Consider the following 21795-nt stretch of genomic DNA (forward strand, 5'->3'; position numbering starts at 1 on the left):
GAGTAATGATATGAATTTTATTAAAGTTTAAATTTTCCTAGCTCATTCTTTCAAGTCTATATAAGGTTTTCTTTAAAAGCAAATTTTAGGGCTTCCCTGGTGGCACAGTGGTTGAGAGTCCGCCTGCCGATGCGGGGGACACTGGTTCGTGCCCCGGTACGGGAAGATCCCACATGCCACGGAGCAGCTGAGCCCATGAGCCCATGAGCCATGAGCCATGGCCGCTGAGGCTGCGCGTCCAGAGCCTGTGCTCCGCAATGGGAGAGGCCACAACAATGAGAGGCCCGCGTACCAAAAAAAAAAAAAAAAAGCAAATTTTAAGGAATAAAAAAACTTTTAAAGCTTTTAAACTCTTGTAAATTAAAGTCATAGCATTTATAATATTTTAAATAATGTGATATAGTGTTACTATATATCTCACTGTCCTAAAGCATTTATGGCTGAAAACATAGATTGAGAATGGAGAATTATATGTAATAATGTAGCAGTTTGCTTTGCAAAATGTGAAATATGCTATTCAAGGAATGGCCCTATAGTTCAGTGTTTAACAGATGTTAACCAAAATCCACAGGGGGCAGAACATGAATGTGAACTGGCAGAAATGAATGGAACTGTGAAGGTAGAATTTCTTACCTAAAGGAGAAATGAAGAATTAGTGTCAGAGATGTGGTATAGTAATGTGCTGAGAAGAGAAAATAATTTTGGAGTTTAACACAAGGGACTGTGTGGCGCTAAAAAGACAAAGGACACATCTTACCAAATTCTTCTAATAGTGGTACTGTAGTCATCTTCCATCATAGGGCAACTTCTACACAGTCTTTCTCTCTTAGAAAGAGAGCAGAGGTAGAGCAGCCAAGGGGACAATTGAAAAGAGTTTATTTAGAGCAGAAAGCTATATTTACTTCTTGACAATGATTGGATATCTGTAGCAAATTCTTTGCTCATTTGGAAGTAAATGTAAGGAAAGATCAAATAGTAAAACCCATATTTATGCGTCTTGCCCCCAGCTTTGCTCCTCCCCCTAAGACACTTTCTGGGGATAGAAGAGGAAGGAGTATCTTTTACCTGGCCCTACTGAGCAGATCTTAGCAGATTGTTTGCTTTTGAAATGTAGGGTGGGTGAGAGCAGTAGCAGGTCTATATAAGGTACTATAGGACAATTTAGAATTATGAAAAGAATAGGAATATGTAAGAAGGAGAAGAGATGGCAGGAGGATTTTAAGAGCCCTGGAAGACTAGGTAGTATTGGGAAGAAAGTGAGAAAGGACAGAAATGGTGGCCCCATACTTTCCTAGCATTTTTATCTATGGCAGGATCCTTGTGCAGGAAGATGATGGGATGGATTTGATTAACTCTGTTCATTTGCCTAAATACACATTTGTGTTCTTCAGGATATTTGGACCAGAGTCTGGTACCTAGAAGGAAAATAGTCCTAAATTATAAAAGATCTCTTATTTATTAATCTCTTTATTAGCACACATTTAAACATCTGGTTATATAAGTGATGAGTTGACATAATGTGCAGCAAAGGTAACCTTTAAAGAAAGATGCTTGGGAGAGGGGACTGCCTAGACCTAGAGAAGGATTTCCAGCAAAACGTTTCTTATCCATCATTCCATTCAGTCCCAGGTTTAATGTGATGGAGGAGTGATCATTGAATAGTATTAGGGAGAGTTTTGTCCCTGTTCTGGAGAAGAAACATGGCATGGTAGAAAGAACATGGACATTGAGGCCTGACAGACCTGGGCTCAAATCTCACCCGTACCATTTAGCTAAAGGTTATGTGAACTTAGTAAGTTGCTTCATTTCTCTGAACCCTGGCTTCCTTATCTATAAAATGAGGATGTGCCCGACACTGTGCTAAGTACTTTACATGCATTATCTTATTTACCCTTTAGAACAGCCCTATGAAACAGGTACTGTTAATATACCCATTTGATAGATGTGGGTACTGAGGCATAGAGTAGTTCAGAGAATTGCTCAAGACCATTCCCCTCAAGGATTCTAACTTGGTCAGTCTGACTTCATAGTATATACTCTTTTTAGAAAAAATAGCAGCTTTATTGAGATATAATTCACATGCCAAAAAATTCACCCTTTATAAGTGCACATCAGTGGTTTTTAGTATGATCACTGAGTTGTGCAACCATCACCATTATCTAATTTCAGAACGTTTTCATCACCCCAATAAGAAACTACATGCTCATTAATAGTTCCAGAGCCCAATATCTTCATTGTTGTATTTTACTGTCTCATTGCAGGGTTGTCATGAGGACTGGTAGTAATATGTTTAAGCCCTAGCACGGTACCTGGACATGGTGTAGTTTCTGTTTATGGTTGTGTTATTGGTAATTCTTTCCCTCACATTTTCACCTAAATTGTCTTATTGGTCTACTGTCAACTTCCTGAGTGAAGTTCATTTAAAAATAATGAAACAGGAAAATATATATATATAATCCAAATAATTTGTTACTTTAATGTAGAAGGAACGTAAATGAAAGAGTTCTTTTAATGGGCTCAAGTACAATTGTAAAACATGGGAAAGGCTTTTTATTTTTTAATAAGATTGAGATTCCTTTGATAATTCAAGTCCTGCTTACTTTGAGAACTTTTTCTCTACTTAAATTCACTTAAAGTTACAAAGAAAATTCATTGGAATCTTTGCCATGGAACTTTTACCATTTCAGCAATCAGATATTGAAAACATGATATTAGTCGAATTTCTAAACAACAATATTAGTTTTACCTTCTCTATGGTGACCTAAATGGGAAGGAAATCCGAAAAAGAGGGGATATATGTATACATATAGCTGATTCACTTTGCTGGACAACAGAAACTAACACAACATTGTAAAGCAACTATATCCCAATTAAAAAAAAAAAAAAGGATTTTTTCAAGTTTAGTGTTTTGTGAAGGAAAGAGCATGAGCTTTGAAATCAGACCTGAATTTGAATCCCAGCTCTTCTACTAACAAGCTTTGTGAGCTATGACAAGTTACATAACCTCCTCATCTACAAAATCTTGCTAATAATATCTACTTTGCACTTATTGTGAGTTGTAATGAATTTTAATGAGATGATGAACTCATGAGGAGTGCTTGCCACTTGGTAGGCACTTCCTGAAGTGGTAGCAAGTATTATGTTTATGTTTCAAAGTAGGACTATGCAAGTAAATCCATGTGTGGAACTTGGGTAATATATATTTCACATATCTTTCCATAAAATTCATCCATTCCAGCTTAATCCTGGTGTAGGGCCATTTAACTCACCATGTATATATTTGTGAGATTTTGCATTTAAAGGATGTGTGCAGACTTTTTATTAGTAGGCACTTCGGAGGTTAGATTTATGAGCCTATTGCTCTGTAATGTCTGAGGCATGTTGAATCGAAGCATAGATGTCACCTTCTCGTCTCTTACTATCACATACTTGGAGCATGTAGTTATGACAACTACAAGAAGCAAGCCATTAAAGCAGCAAAGAAACACCATCTTAGCACTAAAAAAAGGATAGAAAGGTTTCCCTTTGAAGTTGAAGAGAAGTGTTTTTGAATTAATGGAGTGTACAGTGATTTTACTGTTTTATTTATGAAAATACTCTTTGCCTTCATGCCAAAAGGTTTTAGCACAGTCATAAGTAGGATTTACACAAAGAAACATAGCCAAAATTTATGACGTGTTTGCAAATGTAAGAAAAAGTCTGAATTTACAATATTTGTAATTTACTGTTAAGTATCTTTCTATCACTATTCCTGGAATGCTAATATTTTATAAACACAAGTGTTGGTTATGAACCTAGAATATCCTAACCTATACTACTTTTTAAAAAGAAATCTTCCAGAATGTTTTCCATGTCTTTTGGGGATTTAATAGGGGGAAATGTACACAGGACGAGTGCTCCTGCCTTTGGCTTTAGCCCAAACTTTTAGCATCAACAATCTTGACAGCTGGTTTTGTGACTTGACTTCCTTTGGACCTTTTTCCCCCTTTATTTATTTGCTACATTTTATACAAATTAATCTGTAGAAGGTGGACATATACACACACATTGTTTTTGAAATTAATTACTGACTTTGATACCTTTTCAAATATTTTACTTCCTATACATCTACTGGTTGGGTTTTTTTAAGAGTGGAATAATGCAATGATGCATTTTAAAATTAATGCACTGTTTGGCAACTACTGTCAAAGAGAGTTTTTTTTTTAAATAAAAGGACTCACTTTTTTTCTTTTTAACATTAAAATTTTCTAAGATTTTTATGTCCTTTGTAAATGTCCTATCCTAGGATATAAGATCTTGAGACATAAGAAAAAGAACTGACTTTCATGCAGGCAAAAGAAGAAATCATTTGAATCAGATGCTGCTGCCTTCTGTATTCCCTACACAATATATTATACACAAGGATGTTCATTTGTAGCATTGTTTGGAATAGCAAAGACTCCAAACAGCCTAAATGTTCAGCAATAGGGGACTAGTTAAAAAAAGTATGTTACATGCATTTAATGGAGTGCTGCGTAGAGATTAAAGGAATATATATGTGTATCGTGGAGCTGTCTCCAAGGCATATTGTTAAATGAAGAGGGCAATTTGGACAGTGTACTGTGTGTGTGTGTGCATGCGCGCGCACACACACACACACACACACATGCGTGTACGTGTGCTTGCTTTTTTTGTGTGTGTAGGCTATTTTTGGAAGGATATACATGAATCTAACAGTGGTAGTCCTGTTGAGGGGGGTATCAGTGTGAGTACAGAGAGAATCTTCATTATTTATATCTTTTGGTACTATATGAATTTTCACCATGTGCATGAATTATTTTTTTTTGGCTAAAAGTTAGTTAAAATAAAAGCGAGATAAATCTATTTGTGCTGATGTGAAGCAACCTCCAAGATAAATAATTAGGAGGAAAAGCAGGATACAGAACAGGACAGATGCTACCATTTGTTTTAAAAAAAGACATACTGCCCTCACAGACACTTCTTACATTTAGATAGAAAATTCATAGAATACCCAAGAAACATAACAATGGTTGCTCCTGGAGAGAAGAACCAAGAGAAGGGAGGGAAGATGAGCTTTCATTATTACATGCCTTCTTACAATGTTTGAAATTTTTGCTCTGGGCACACTTAACTTTTTTATTTAATAAAGCTTACTGTAGTTAACAATATTGTATTGTGTATTTGAAAGTTGCTAAGAGAGTAGATCTTAAAAGTTCTCGTCATAAGAAAAAAATTGTAGCTATGTGAGGTGATGGATGTTGACTAAACTTACAGTCTTGGAGGGGGGAGTCTTTTCTGTTAATATATTTTCAATTCATTAAAGGATATGGAAAATCCAAAAAATTCTTCTCAATATATACATGTATTAAATCACTATGGTGTACATCTAAAACTAATAAAATATGTTAATTACATATCAATAAAACCGGGACGAAAAAGAAGCGTACCAAAAAAACTTGATTTAACACGGTAGCTTTTTTTCAGTATATTCATAATTTGGTAGTTTATACCCATTCATGCTTTTTCCTTCTTATTTATTTTTATATATGAATTTATAGGAAGATCCTGATGATGATATAAAATAGCAGCATTCTCTGTTGTTTTGTGTTTGGGAACCAGTAGGTGTGTTGAGTTAACTTAGCACTTATAAGTGAATTTTAAAATAAATAACAACATCATATAATACCCATGGTAATGATAAAGAATACCTTTTTTGCCCTATCTTAGTCTTTCTTTTTTCCATATGTCCTAATTAAAAGTTCATAGAACTTCTGACCCTTGTCATTATGTAGATGGCAAAGAAAATAAAGTAATTGATAAATTAATGACTGCTTTAAGTTTATTCGATTAGGCTGGAAACTTTTGTTGAGGAAAAAAACTTATAAACTGTTTCTTTTAGACAGAATTATTCCTGGACCAATACAAAAAATCAGGTAAAGAGTACAGTTCCTGAACATAGAATCTTGGCATAAGAATTAATTTACCTCAAGAATTGTGCCTCTAATGAATTTTCATGTGTTGGACACAAAGTATTGAGAGAAATGTCTGGTTAATTTGAATACAAAATTTTGGGTGTTTCTGCTTAAAACTCTTTGTGAATAAGCCCTTGGACTTGAAACCCAGTGAATTTGTTTGATATTTGGAAACTAAAAAAGGTGATGGTTAAGCCCAATTCTGTTACAAAGCATTTCACTGTGCTTCCCATCAGCACATACTTCTCTTGGAAACTCATTTAATAGTTATTGTTTACTGGGCTCTGCCCTACTAAAACAGTAAAGGAACTGTTAAGTTATGTAGGGGATTTATATGATGTGTAAAATAAAGATAATAAAGCTTCCAATCACTGCTAACTCTTGTGAGGCAAAGAGTGGAAGAACCAATCTTAACACACACTTGCCAGCTTAGAAAGTTCTTGATCATAGTTCATCTCTAAAAGGTATTTTCCTAAACTTACAAAGTGATACCACTTACTTTCCTTAAGATTAGTGCAGTTTCCTTGTTAGTGGTACCCCAATAAAGAAGGAAAAATAAAATTTAAATATAAGGAGATACTTTTCCATGTGAAACTTCTGTTCCAAAAGGGACCAACATTGAACAGAACTGTTGATGGTGAGAGGTTTTGGTTGTTGATGTTGTCGTTACACACGTGTTGTTTTCATACGTGAACAGGAGTTCCTATGCGTGGGGCACGGGGAGGCCAAATCTTGTCACCCTTTGCCATTCCAGCTTTAGTGGTATTGGTGGTCTATATTACTCACAAAGAAAACCCACTTTTTCTTCAGTATGTTAAAAGCTGTTTCACATTTTCAGGCCTGCTTATCTTACCCATAATCCACTCTTTATTATATGTCATTTTACTTTTACTTCTTGGTCTTTTGTAAAAACTTTTCTTATATCTACCTGTAGCCTGTAGATCATGTCGTCCCATTCTTCTTTAGCAGAAGATATTGGAATCCAACTGGCCTTATAGTTTCTCTCAAGAAGAACTAATGTAAACTGATTGGGATATGATAGATCCTAGTATGCATCAGGACAGGAAGTGGGTGCTAAGGTCTACTACAATTTGTTATTTGGGAGAAAGGAAAAGAGTGGAAGAGAAAGGTAAACCAATAGTAATAAAATTGCTACATTCCTGGCTAATTACATATTTTTGAAGCATTTTCCTACTGTGAGACTTAAGCATGATGGTGCCAGAAAGGAAATGCATTCTACAACTAGGCCAGGTCAAAGCTATATTTGGGTGCAGAACATGTTGGCTCACTTTCTATGAAGCAGCATCAAAATACCCAGGAGCCAATAAAATCACACAGAATGTGCTGGAAAAAAATTCAACATATTGATCTGACTAAACCCAAAGTGTTGTGTTAAATTTTGTTAGCATGAGTTTCATGCTAAAAAGTGGTATTTTTAAAAAATCACTGCAACAATGCTACTACAGTACATTTGAACCTATGAATTGGACCAGCTCCTTCTTGACCAAATCATTGACCACATTTGACTTTCTCTATTAGTTCCATGCCTAATGTGACTACAGTATTCCTACTGCTTATAATAATTTATACTTTTGATTATAGTTCATTACCTTACTGAAATAAAAAAATACTAATTAATAGCACATGCCATAAATTCAAGTCATTGGCTGTCATTCAGTATGCTTTGCCTTTGAGTAATGATTGTCATTTATAAAGCATGCAGATTTGGAGACTGTACAGCTCAGTGGATTAGAACAAGAGCTTAGCAATCAGACAAGGTGGTGTCAAATCCTGGCACTGCCACTTATGAGTCACTTGTATGACTTTGGGTAAGTTGTTTAATCTCTGTGTCTCAATTTCTTTATCTGAAACTTTGGGTTAATAATATATAATTAATAATATATCACAGGATTATTTTGAGGATTAAATGAGATAGGACATAAAGAGTCTTGACCTAAAGCCTATAACCAGTAAGATCTTAGTAAGCTATTATATTTTTATTATTACTATAGCTGCTTTCTCCTGTAAGTCAAAACATGTTGAAAATTCAGTTGAATAGCTTCATAGTAAGACTTAAACACTGAGAATACAGTGGAAAACAGAATGATGAACTAATAATTCCAGGTTAAGATTGCCTGGTTGCCATATAATAAATGCATTCATTTTACAGTGTATTTATCTACATACTACCAAATACCTAGGTTTACATGTTTTGAATTCTGTCAAAATCATATTACTATTGGAAATATTCTAACTCAGCAGGTTCCATTTTAGTAGCAGTTGAACAATAACAGTGGTAAATGGAATGTGTTACTGTAAAGCCGGAATGATGGCTGACAGGCTGTAATTTGCTTTATGAAGTGTGCGTTGTCACATATACAATTATCTGGCTTATATTTGTTGCTGTCAGCCCTCCAGTTTGTTAATGTCCAGAAGTTATGCCTTTATGTGAAACTTAAGAAGGGTTAAAAATCTCAGCATTTTCCTGCTGAGGGGAGGGGAAGGAGCAGGGGGATTCACACAGTGGCTACCTTTTTTTTTCCTTTTTTGAGGAACTAGGGTGATGCTACACACTGCAGCCCACCCTACTGGTCAAAATGAAAAACTGCATCATAAATGATTTTTTTTTTTTTTTTTTTTTAAAGGAGGGAGAAAAAATGAACTTTTCCATTGGCTCCCCTGGGCATTTTCCTGTCCAACTCACCACTGAAAGATGTAATTCATTTTGGAAATATTATTAAACTATGCTGCTCTTTTTGTTGTTGAATTCACAGGTGTTGTAGTGATTGTGCTCTAAGCATCCAATCAATTTGATTTCATTTCTTATCATTTAGACTGTGCTGTCTCTGCAAATGAGATCCCTAAAGGTTCTTAAGAAGTCTGTTACTCTTTGCGTGATTATACAATTAGTAAACAGTATCCTAAGCTAAAAACTGAGTCATAAGCTCAACTTATTTCTTGTACATTCAAGATCTAGTTAGAGCAACTTTTTAGAAGAATGATAAGTGGAAACTTTCTTTACCTGGCCCATCATTTGTTCTGTAGCCTTAATGACATTCAGTACTATTATACTCACTGCCAGGGCCTTGGGAAAAAAAAGAATATTTATACATTGAGTTATGGCTAGGTGTAGGAGACCAAAAAAAAAGATGGGCAAGAAGTCAGACTGTCTAGAACAGAGAAGAATTTGAGACCTTCACTATACATGGATTAATCACAAGAACTAACCACGCAAATCCAAATGGATATTTAGAAATCGGTGAAGCCTCTAACATGTTCTGTGGGAAACGCCATTCATTTTCTAATGCATGAGTATGTGCAAAATGGTTATCTAATTTATAAAGGAAGTGTTGACAGAACTTTAGCTTTGGTGTTACAAATGTGCTCCATACTGTGTTTACATGTGAATAACATTTCACATATGTACTCAATATATTTCTTAGATTGGTGTTATATTCAATAACTTAGATGAATGGTTATAATAAGGAATAATAAGCTGCAGTTTTACTAATCTTACCTTAGTTCAGCTTTGGAAACTGCACTACTAGGAAATTGGTCCATGAAAATCTGGCAATATTCATGCTATCAAGCATGAAAACTACCTGGATTTGGATCAGGGACCTTTATTTATAGCATTTTATTTAGGATTTATTAGTTTAAAGAAGGAGCTTTGTGTCTCATGGGTTCTTAAATATTAAATAGAGTCAGAAGTCATGTGTTCCCTTCTAATGGCAGCAATAAAAACAACAAAGAAAAAGCAGACAATTTTACATTAATTTAAATTTCCTTATATTATCCAAAGATAACTTGGTGAAGTAATAGCAAACCCTAGAAAATTTTCAACCATGCCATATAAACAGTTGGTTGCAGATGTGAATAAAGTGTTTACAATATAGCTTATAATTAATTAGAAGAAAAGTGTTGATGACTTCATACTAACAAAAAACCACATTGATCCTTTACAAATTGAATAAGCAAACGTATATTTATATGCTTTATCTATTTGTTATTCTTATGCTTAAACTGCTTTCTGTCTTTTTTTCATTTTTTTCTCATTTCTAAGTAAAATCATCATTATGGCCTGTTTTTGTCCCTAAATAGTACCTGCAAGTTCAGAATCAGATGGGTTTGCTCTGAGTCAAAATAGTTACAAGGGGAACATCATCATGGTTCATTTTCCCCCCTGTTTTGTTCAGAATTGAATTAGGAAATGAAAGTTTTTAGCAGTTTAATTCACTTCTCCATAAAGTTTATGAAGCAGCAACAGCTGGTTGAATCCATGACAGAAAAAGCCAACTTCTAGTGGCTAAGCTATTGTTTCAGAATTAAGGGAGAAAACTCATTAGCTGTTAATGAAAACACAGAATAAAAACAAATAGCACAGAAACCCTAGCAAATAATTACCTTACACCTGACACAAAGCTGCTTTATCTTTCTGCTCCAACCCTCAGAAATTCCCAACTTATCACTCTATGGAGCATGAATGAAATTGAGTTTGACTCTAAGGAAAGAACAATAGAGAAATCATCCTCCTTGTAGGCCCCTCAGCATGATATTCAATGGAGAATCTGCCACTGAATATACTAAGGGGTGTATCTAGTACCCAATTCTTATGACACTTAGGATAGAGGAGCAAACGACCAGCTAATAGCAGGTGAACCCTTGATATAGTTCCCCCAGATCTTGTTTAGAAATACAAAAGGAAGGGACTGGAGGTAGTGGATGTGATTAATGGAGATATTGTGTGTTAGTATATATATCTGGATAGAAATATATTGATTCTGAGCAAGTTGCAATGGGAAAGTGTGTCTCTCGTGGCAAGGGGTCTTGCTTGTGAGAAAGCCACTCAGAGCAGATGGAATTCTAAGCCCTAATTGTAGAGCTGCTGAGTGGAAATGTCTGTCACTATATTTTGTGATCATTTATGTCTGATCCCACTGGACTATGGTTGTGGCCACTTGGAACTGCGATTATAAGATCCGTAGATGAAACCAGAGATCACTTGAGATTATGTTTTAAGGAAAAATGATGTTCTAAACTTCAACAAATCCAAAATGACCACAGTAATTGCTGATTCTTCCATAAAATTTTTCACCCATGCATCTTGAGTAGCTGTAATCATTTTAATTACACGGGAGTGTCTATTTATACAGTGTCACAGGCTTTTTTTCTGTGTGTGCCCAAGGGAGTTGGGCCACTTGATAAGACACTGAAAACACTTATAGCAACATTTCCATCACCGGGAACTAATTACACTTGGATGTAAAACATATTTTTAAATGTTTCCCCTTTTGCAACCATTTTTAGTACTGACCTAGGCTCTGTTTTTGCTGCATTGAGTTGGATACCTTTGTCGTATACTTTATGGAGTCATGGTCTTGCATTTAGCACAGAGGTAGCTGTTAAAAGCCCACCTTGGGTAACTATATTTAGATACCATAGGAATCACATGGAAGTGACTTTTCCATCTGATGTTAGTAAATCAGATGGCAGGTATTTTGGATGAGACTTTAAAAATGGAAGCCCTAAGTGTAACTGGATTGGATCCTGGGACAGAAAAAGGAAATTAGTAGAAAAACTGGTGAAATCCAAGTGAAGTCTGTAGTTTAGTTAATAGCAATGTACCAATGCTAATTTCTTGGTTTTGACAAGTATACACTAGTTATGTAAGAAGTTAACATTGGGAAAACTGGTTGAACAGTATATAGGAACTCTTTGTACTGTCTTTGCAATACTTATAATAAATCTAAAGCTATTTGAAAATTTAAAAGTTCATTAAAAACAACAACAGGGCTTCCCTGGTGGCGCAGTGGTTGAGAGTCCGCCTGCCGGTGCAGGGGACACGGATTCGTGCCCCGGTCCGGGAAGATCCCACATGCCGCGGAGCGGCTGGGTCCGTGAGCCATGGCCGCTGAGCCTGCGCGTCCGGAGCCTGTGCTCCGCAACGGGAGAGGCCACAACAGTGAGAGGCCCGCGTACCGCAGAAAAAAAAAAAAAAAAAAAAAAAAATGAAATAAAACAAAGCCCCTCCTTATTTGCTTAAAAAAAAAAAAAAAAGCCTGGACTGCTAAAGTATGTAAGAGTAAATTTGTCAAATTTTTGAAGCGTGCAGAAAACTTTGAGTCTAAAGTGATAGCTAATAAATAATACTCAGTATATCCTACAAGTGTTTAATTTTGTTTGGCAACCCAAACTACTACTTTTTTTTAAATGGATTTTGGTTTGGCTCAGAAATTTTAAATTCCTTTAACCTCACAGCTCACTTTCGGGTTACCTGCCAGGCAGTCCATTTAGATTGTCTTGATAAAATAATTTCAGTAGATTTGCAGTGGTGTTAAGTGGTATAGGGAGGGTGGGAGGAAGACGCAAGAGGGAGGGGATATGGGGATATATGTATACGTATAGCTGATTCACTTCGTTATACAGCAGAAACTAACACACCATGTGAAGCAATTATACTCCAATAAAGATGTTTAAAAAAGAAATTTGAGTATGTTAACCCTCCGTTCAGTATTTGAGAATTTTTCTGCTTATAATAGAAATTTCACAGTGGTACTTCAGCAGAACTATAAGCTTTGTGTCTTGATCAAGTAACCTAGTAAAGTAGAGAGCATTTCTTTTGGTTCCAACCAGTGACTGTTGTGTGAGGTTGTTTGTTTTTTTACTTTTATTCTCCATAATAAACTCCATGGTTTATTTTTAAAGTCCTATATCTGCAGGTGTTCAACTCAGTTATGGGCATCTACCTACCATTGAGCGTATGTAGAAGAGTCTAGATATGATCATCTAATTTATGGAGAGAGAAGGCTACCGTGATTCGCTTTTAATCATTTTATATACTCCCTATCCTTCTAGTTTAATTGTAGGAAATAAACCTTTAAAGTGAGGCAATACAGATTCTATGTAGGTTGTTGTTTGGTTTCACTGCTCCCTAGTTGAAATCCAGGGCCAAAACTCTACAGTGTTTACTGAGATTAGCACTGGCGATTTCCTTTGGAAATTAGTATCTGAGATAATATTAAATTCAGTTGAAAATCCTCTTTTCAAGTTTGTGAAATGAACTGAGCAGCTGTTGGTGTCCTTTCATCAGCAGACTGTACCTCTGTTTGGGGGATTTTAAGGAAAGCCATTTGCAGTGCATAGCCTTTTCTTCTGGTTTCTGAATGAGCTAACATCTTCTTTTAAACCTTTTAAAGTATCACAATAGCATGGGCCACTTCTACAAAATATAATCCAGTGTATGTTGAAAACACCCAAAAGAGATTAGCATTGTTTTAATTGCATAACTCGGTATTGTATATATATTGCCTTTCATCGAAGCCATTTTACAGAACAAGTATTACCTTCATAGGGCTTTTAGAATTCCTAAGAGCTTGGTTGCATAGGCTGTAAACGAGAATTGTAAAGAGAACTTCCTTAAGATTGCAAAACAAATAGCGATTTAAATTGGAATAGTGCAGCTTCTAATTTTACTTCTCTTATTTTTCAGAAAAGGAAAGAATATTGACCTTGCTACATTATATTATGTATAGAAGTTTAACCCTTTATGTAATCTACTTCATTTGGAAATAGAGGCATTCAGGGTAAAGGTTGTAATTAATGGGATATTTATATAGCTATGTTTTCATTTTAAGTGTGATGGAGAAGTTTCTTTCTGTGGCAAAAGTTCTCCTCATTTTAAGCTAACAGTTTCTAAGTTCTAGTTAGTTAGCCGAATGGAAAATTTCCCATCCAGGTAGGTTGGTTCTTGAATTTATTTATGTTTCTCTTGTGTTAATGGATAGTGGCCACGTCCATCAAGTAAAATATACATATTTTTTGGTGAATACCAGAAGGAATCTACAAAAACTTTTATAAAGATGTCAAAAGTACGACCTTTTTTCTTTTTTTGTCCCTCAGGGGGAGACCAAGCTGAAAATTACCTTGGACAGGACAGCTCTGATGATAATCACAGTGGAACTCATGGCCCTTCTCTCACATCAGATGCACCGTTTTTGTCAGATTATCAGGATGAGGGTGAGTGTCATCTTTCTGGCTTTAGGATAACCATACTTTTATGCTTTTTGTCCTGGGGTCTTTGCCTTTGGTCATTTTCAATCCAGCAGCCTTCAGAAGGTTCTCTGTGTTGGTAAACACTAGTTCGCCAAGAACAATTATTTGTTTCATTATGGTGCTGATCCTCCTAGTAATTCAATAGTTCTGAAGTTAATGTACTTAGGGAAACACTAATTCCATATTGGAGCGGGAAGACATCATTATTGATCTTTCTATAAGAACTGTAGCTGAAAAGCTAAGAGGGCATTTTAAGATTGCAGATCCCATTTTACCATTCTTTCAGATTTTTTAGCTTCACTGAGTTTCATGAGAATTAGAGCTTTCATTTAATGATTATTAGTTTATTGATTTATTGTGGATTATCTGAGACCCTTGAACTTATCATATTATAATAAGATATCATTTTTACCCATGCTTTCACATACCTCTGACCATATTGGTGTTGCTCAAGGGGAAGGGAAAGCCACAAGAACTATAATGCAAATCTTCCTGGAGCATCAATTTTATTTGAAGATTTGGGAATGGGAAGAGTTAAATAATTCAGCCCTTATAAACATTATATTAGAAACACATTGCTATGTAACAGAGTGGAATGAAAATATATATGAATTTTTAAGATACATGAATATAAAAGTTTTGGCGTGGTGGCTGCCAGTTTCTGGCTCAGGCTTGGCTATTCCAGGGGTGGGAGGCTCACAGTGCCTCTTCTGGCATTTGGCTTGACCAGAAGGTTTGATCATCACTGATACACACTTATCTTATCAAAGTCTCTCTTGTGCCTTTGCAGTGTGGGTGGGAGGGAGGTAGAAATGCTACTAAACTGAATATTAAATTGAAAGCTTATTATTCACTTAGGGATTGGGAGTAAAGTTGGTAAATTATTCCTTATTTTTCTTTATTAGTCTGTGATCTTTCTATTTATTTTTCTTCCAAATTTCCCTCTGACTTTGGCATTTTCCAAGTGTTCGTAATCCCTACCTTCCCTTCTCTTTCTAATTCATCACTAATTCTTATTTCATTTGGCCCTTTCAGTGATTCATATTTTCTCCCTTTCATTGAATTGATAACCACCAAATGAGAACTATGGATTCAGTCACACAGAAACAGTGTATTTTGCTTGAGCTTTGCGTACTAGCACAATTAGTAATACCCAAGTTTTAGAAATTGGGCCTTAATGTGAGATCTGTATGTTGGTTCAGGTAAAAACATTGTTTGGATTGAAAGCTTAATAATTACATTGGTAGCTGATTAATAATTATAGAAAATTAACAGTGCAAAAACATTTTTAAAAAATCAACCTTTCATTTGTTTTTGATCAATCTAATGCTTGACAGAATTAGAACAATAGTACCTCATTAATGCATAGGTCACTTATTTGGCATTTCCAACTTTCCCAAACACAGCTGAGTATACAATAAGTAAGGCAGAAAGACCTCTAAGTGAAAATAGATGTTCCTGAGTCCCAGGTTAACATTTATGTACCTTACTCCTGGGAAAGCCTCTGAGGCCCTCACTGGGGATTCCTCTTCTTACAAATGTCTAACCATTACAGTGTTTTGATTTCTCAGCCCACACAGTAGAGTGAAGCATCCAATTAGAAGAAAAAGTACTGTAAAGGCATCGATTAACAAATAACATTGAGGAAAGAAACACGAAAACAATTAAAATTTGTTATAGAAAACAAAATCTGTAAATAAAACTGTTTTCTTTTTTTTTTTTTTTTTTGGCTGTACCGCATGGCTTGTGAGATCTTAGTTCCCCGACCAGGGATCGAATCTGTGCCCTCGACAGTGAAAGTGTGGAGTTCCAACCACTGGACCACCAGGGAATTCCCACAAAATTTATATAAGAACTAAAATAACATAGTAGCCTGGGGCCATATTGTACCAGAGAGAGAAATGGCCCGAACTCTCCCCTAAGAGCTCAGTACCTTAATAAGGTAAAACTTTTAGCTAGCCTTTATTGAGCACTTACTATATACCTTGCATTTGTGTTCTAAGTACTTTGCATTTATCATCATTTAATCCTCAGAACAGCCCTAAGAGGTAGGTATTAGAATTATCCTCAATTTACAGATAAGGAAACTGAAACCTAGGGAAGTTAACTTACAAACTGAGACCTAGGGAAGTTAACTTATCTAAGATCGAATAGCTAGTAAGTAGTATTACCAGGATTTATGTCTACACAGTCTTGTTCTAGAACCTCTGCTCATAACCACTCTGCTATCCTTACCACTGTCCTTATCTGAGTTATCAAAAAAGATGGGGGCTTCCCTGGTGGCGCAGTGGTTGAGAGTCCACCTGCCGATGCAGGGGACATGGGTTCGTGCCCCGGTCTGGGAAGATCCCACGTGCCATGTAGCAGCTGGGCCCATGAGCCATGGCCGCTGAGCCTGCGCGTCCAGAGCCTGTGCTCCACAACGGGAGAGGCCCGCGTACCGAAAAAAAAAAAAAAAAGATGTATTCATATTCCAGATATTTTGGTTAAGACTGTATAGCTACACATAGTATGTTTAAAATATTTTCATTAAAAATAGTTGAAATTAAAGAAAGTAATTAGTGTTGAAAGAGGTAAACCTATTACCTGGAAAATTCCATAGTGGAAACTTTGTTCCATAATAGTTCCCCAATAGTGTTAATAATAGTAAAATTTTACTTAATAGATTTTTATTTTCAGTTCTGTGCATACAAGTTAACAGAATTCCCAAAGTGACACTGTCAATGGTAGAGGTAGGAATAGACTTGTTTGTGTTAAAAATTTGACTGTAGGATGATGAGATAATGTTTAAATATGAGTTGCTGCAAAGCATTGAATCTAGCACAGTGCCTGAGTGCCTGATGCGTAATAGGCACAATAAATGTTTGTTTCCTTCCCCTGAAAAATAAAGATATGTACATTTCCTGTGAAATTAAAGAGAAGCTTATAAAGATGTTAAAATTTTAAGTAAACTTTATATCCTATTTAACTAGTTTGCACCATTATGGAGAACAGTAATACTTGATATGCTATTTATTCATTATTTGAACAAATACTTATTTAGAGATTATAAGGTAATAGCAAGGCACTGTGCTAAGCTGTTAGTGAAATAGGCAGTAAAAAGTCAAACACAGTCCCTGCCCTCATGGAGCTGTCCGTCTCATTGGGAAAACACACTATTAACAAGTTGACAAATGGATAAATATAAAGTCAGTGTCTTCACTTGCTGATGAGACAGCTAGGGTGATCCTTTAGGAAGAAAAGATTTTTCTAAAATTTTCTTTGTGGTGACATTATTTTAGACTTTTGGAATTTTAATTTTTATTATAAAAATGAAAGGCCACTGTTAAAATATTTCAGCTTTGTTGCTTTCCACCTCTAGCCAGAGCAGTGTCCTAAATGAACAGCAATGCAAGGACACACAGTCTGACCCATTTGCCCATAACTCCAGTGATGAGAAGCAGTAACCATGGTACATGTCGTGTTTGGGTCACGCTTTTGTGAAAACTACAAAGAGCTCTAGAAGAATATAGAAACCTGGCCAGGTGCACTGCATAAAATAAAAACCAAGGTTACAGGCTAAACCATGCATAAAAATGAGAGCATGTTGCTACCTAATCACAGTTCCTTCTCTGCTTCCTTAGTAAGTGCTGTCAGTCTCAGAATGTCAGGCTATAGCCTATGGAGAGACACCTACAAATAAGAGCATAACCCCATCGTTAGGAGTGAAAACTTGCTAACAAGTAATAATATTTAGATTTATAGACTTAGGAAGGCATTGTTTCTACCATATTGAAGGAAAAAAATTTAGTATGAAACATTCAGTACAATAACTATACAAAAGCCAGCCATAGTTGGCTGGCTGATTGCTTCATCGTCCAAAATGTACAATATATTTTAATGTGTCTATAAATTTATTTCATTAGTATTATGAAGAACCCCCATGTACATACATGTACATACATTTTTTAAAGATGGGTTAGGGAAAATGATTGTTCTATAAAAGGGTATAGTAACTCCTTCTCGAAGAAAAGGAAAAAATAAAATTATTTTATAAGGGAAGAAACCTAAAATCTATAATATTGTATTATGTATCATGTATTATTACATTCTAATTAAAGAAAAGGTAATGAATGGTATTGGGCAGATATGTCTGGGAAGAAGTGAGAAAGAATGTTTTTATAATTTATTTTTACATCGGGATGTTTAAAGGTTAGAAAACGTTCTTATTCTCCAGCAAAATAAAAAATAGAATTGGAAAAATAAAGACCTGTGATAAGTGAAGAGCCTTTATTGACCAATTTATTAAATGCTACTTGATTTAAAAGAAATTTTAGACCTGTTAATGTACCAGTAGTGGCCATTTTCAACTCCATGCCTTTTCTGAAAGATACATTAAAAAACATAGAATATTTTGAAAATAAAGAGAATCAGTTTTTTATGGCTTTATTTTTAGCACTTTTTAAAAACATTTCTCTGCTTTCAACTTAGTTCTGAAATAGAAGTCAGTTTTGGATTTAATATTATGAATAACAGACTAGCTTTTGTTGATCGTTGTGTGTTTTATTTCTATAATAATAAAAACAGGAATAAGAAATTATTTTAATATCTTCTCTGAGGGAAAGAAGAATATATTTTAAACAAAACTTTTATTATTGTGAAATTAAAATGAAAGTTTAATTTATTGATTAGATTTTTGTGGCTGGAATTCATGCTTGTCTTAAGTTTCTTTGTACCAAAATTAGAATCTTAGAGTCTGAGAGCTGGAAAAGATGATGGTCATCTAGTAACAGGAACAATTTATTGAGCACTTACTATGCTGTACTAAGTGCTTTTCGTGGATTATCTCATTTAATTCTCAAACCAGCTCAGAGAGGGAGGAACTGTTACCCCATTTTACAGATAAAGAAATTAAATGAATTGGCAAGGATGACATGCCTAATCTATGGGAGGTAGTGGGTGGGGGTAGGATTCCAGTAGATTCCAAAGCTGCTGCTTTTTGAAGACCCCTGATTAGCTGGTTGTTTGACTTCTGAAACACCCACTCTTATGGGCTTTATGTATCATTCTCTTATTGCTTTTATTTCACCGAATATAATGTTTATTTAAAAATAAATGTGTTCAAAGGTAATTATCCTCTAAAAACTGCTCTAACTGCATCATGCAAAATTTGATATGTACTAATTTCATTATAATTCATAATTCCATTCTAAGTATTTTGTAATTTCTTTTGATATCCTTTTTAACCTATGTGTTATTTAGAAGCGTTTTTGTGTGTTTCTTCCTGGTTTTTGTTTTGATTTGTTTTGTTTTAGTTTCTAGGGGTTCTTTAATCTGCTTTTTTTATTTTTCTAATTTTATTATGTAAGAGCCTAAAAACATAATATATACTATTTATATTCTTTAGACTTTATTGAGACTTCTTTTGTCGCCTAGTAATAGTTTGTGCTTATGTGCTATGTGCATCCTGAAGTATTCACTGAATACACTCTTAACTATTTCTATACTTGTAAATAATGTTCTTCAGATCTTTTGTATCCTAGCTTTCCTTTTATCTGCTGGAAAGCTTGTGTTAAAATTTCCAATTATAGTTGTAGATTTATCCATTTTTTCCCTGTTTTGTTTTACATTCTCAAGGTCATGTTTTAGATACTTATAAAGAGGTCTAATTATTTTAAAAGGTTTCCTCTTATTGAGCTGAAATCCTATCCCTAGAACTTCTGCTAATTAAGCTAGTGTTGCCATCTAAGTCTACTCATAGCACCCCTGATAGACTTTATATTCAATGAGGATAAAAAATGTTTGTTCACAAGCCAGTTTGAGACCCCATTGCTATGAGTTGTGTATAAGGCCTGATTTTACTGTATAAATTATATTGCTTCACAGAATAAATAAACTGTACTTCTTACAATGTTTACAGAGGTATGTGAATTAATGGTGCAGTGATTAGTAGTAAGTGACCTCTCTGATCAGGTAAACCATAGGCTGAATGCTGCTGACAGCTTTGGAGGAAAATGCGTGTGTTTTACGGGCTGCTTTACTTGGAATGTTAAAAACCTATTGCAGGCTCAGTCATTGGTACCCTGGTAGGTTGAAAGAGTTAATGGCTTAAAAACAGCAAGCCATTTGCTTCCTTCTCACTGACAGGGTCAAGCCCATTACTTTCTTCGTGTGTATTTTTCTTAAATTACACAAACTATATGAACATATTTAGAGTTGTTAATTCCTTTTTATTCTATTATATGAAGATAATGAAAGTGACTCAGATAGTCCCTCTCCATATATGATTATGTAAATAAACATACATACATTCAAACAAGCATTTATCTCATTTTCTTTTTATTCTTCAGACACTTGCTTTCATCTTTGTTGCGTGCAGGTATATTTTTCTTTAATAAAGGCACATGACTCCTGTCACCCCTAACAGAAGTTATATCCATGTGTTTAGAGTACACACTGTGGAACACAAAACTGATTTCCATGTCTGTGTTTTGAGGGCCAAAGAACAAATTCCTACTGTAAAACACATACTTTCGTGAGCATGGTAGATTTCTGAACAAGTTTCTGTTGGCTCCAGGTGAGTCCATCAGATTTCAGATCATTGGGAGAAATTAAGGACTCAGTGGTGAGTTAACTGTGATAAGGGTAAGTAAGCTGTCACTCAGGATTGCAGTGGCCTCCTTCATGAAGATAAATGTCTTATTAGATCTAAGACATCATGTCGTTTATATAGTCTGGTATAAATCACAGATGAAGATGACAAACTAGGTATCAAAGTTGACAGTAATTTATATAACTTAAACAAATGATTACCAAGGATTATATATGTTTTGTGAAGAATAAGAAAACAATAACAATTATCTGTCTATGAACTACCCATTTTTCATTCTTCAGCCCAGCATGTTGGGCTGTTGGTGCGTGTTTAAACTCTAATGTTCTGTCCAGTGCTCAGTAAAGCACTCTCACATGTGTTGATGGTTGGCTATCTTACATAATGCTTCTTTCACTAGGAAAAACTCCTTGCAAATTTAACCCATGTTTTAACATTAAAACCATGGCATTTTAGAGATGGAAGAGACTTGGTAATCACCTGATCTAATCTCTGTTTTACCAAAGAGGAAACTACATTTTTAGAAAGGCTGAGTGCCTGGTCTTATGGTCAGCAAGACAGAACCAGTACAGAAACCAAGACCTGGCTGTGGCCTCCCCTGACCCATACTATGTACCTTCCCTCCCCTGCATGACCTCAGCATGCTTTTCAGTGCAGACCCAAATAGCTTTGCCTGACTATGGGCCTTAAGCCGTTTCTCACAAGTTTCAGTTAAGTCCTTCAGACATGTGTGTCTCTCTGGCCTATGTATGTTCTTATCTTCTTCCCAGGATGATTTGGAAGCACTATATATTTTATAAAGAATTTCAAAGGGCTCCATAAAGCTACCAATTATAACTGTGAACAGCATACAATTAGTTTTTGAATTGACACAGAACTAATTCATTATCTTTTTTGGCCTTTTTGTCCATGTTATAGATTTTAATATACTGCCAATGAAGAGTTAGTTATTGAATACCTATATTGAATACCTTTATTCAATCATGAGTTTAGAGGCTGTGTGGAGGATACAAAAAGAAATAAGATGTGATTCCTTTCCTTAGTGAGCAAATAATCTAGCTGAAGAGAGAAGACTAGACACCCCCACTATAAAGTATATGGTACATAATCACAAGGGCTGATTTTCAGGGACAGAGTTTTCAGAAAAAAAAAAAACTGGTTGGACTTGCAGTGGTTTGGAAG

General features: G+C 35.3%; 1 protein-coding gene across 1 annotated transcript in view; it reads left to right on the top strand.

Moving 5' to 3' along the window:
- Positions 1-21795, top strand: part of SKAP1 (src kinase associated phosphoprotein 1) — a 278254-nt gene that overhangs the window by 63757 nt on the left and 192702 nt on the right. Inside the window, exon 4 of the mRNA XM_029211413.1 lies at positions 13872-13988. Within this exon, the coding sequence (XP_029067246.1) occupies positions 13872-13988 (117 nt within the window). The remainder of the gene's footprint in view (positions 1-13871; positions 13989-21795) is intronic.

This window comes from Monodon monoceros, unplaced genomic scaffold, assembly GCF_005190385.1.
Source record: "Monodon monoceros isolate NGI ecotype Baffin Bay Population unplaced genomic scaffold, NGI_Narwhal_1 Super_Scaffold_9, whole genome shotgun sequence".
Classification (NCBI taxonomy): Eukaryota; Metazoa; Chordata; class Mammalia; order Artiodactyla; family Monodontidae; genus Monodon; species Monodon monoceros.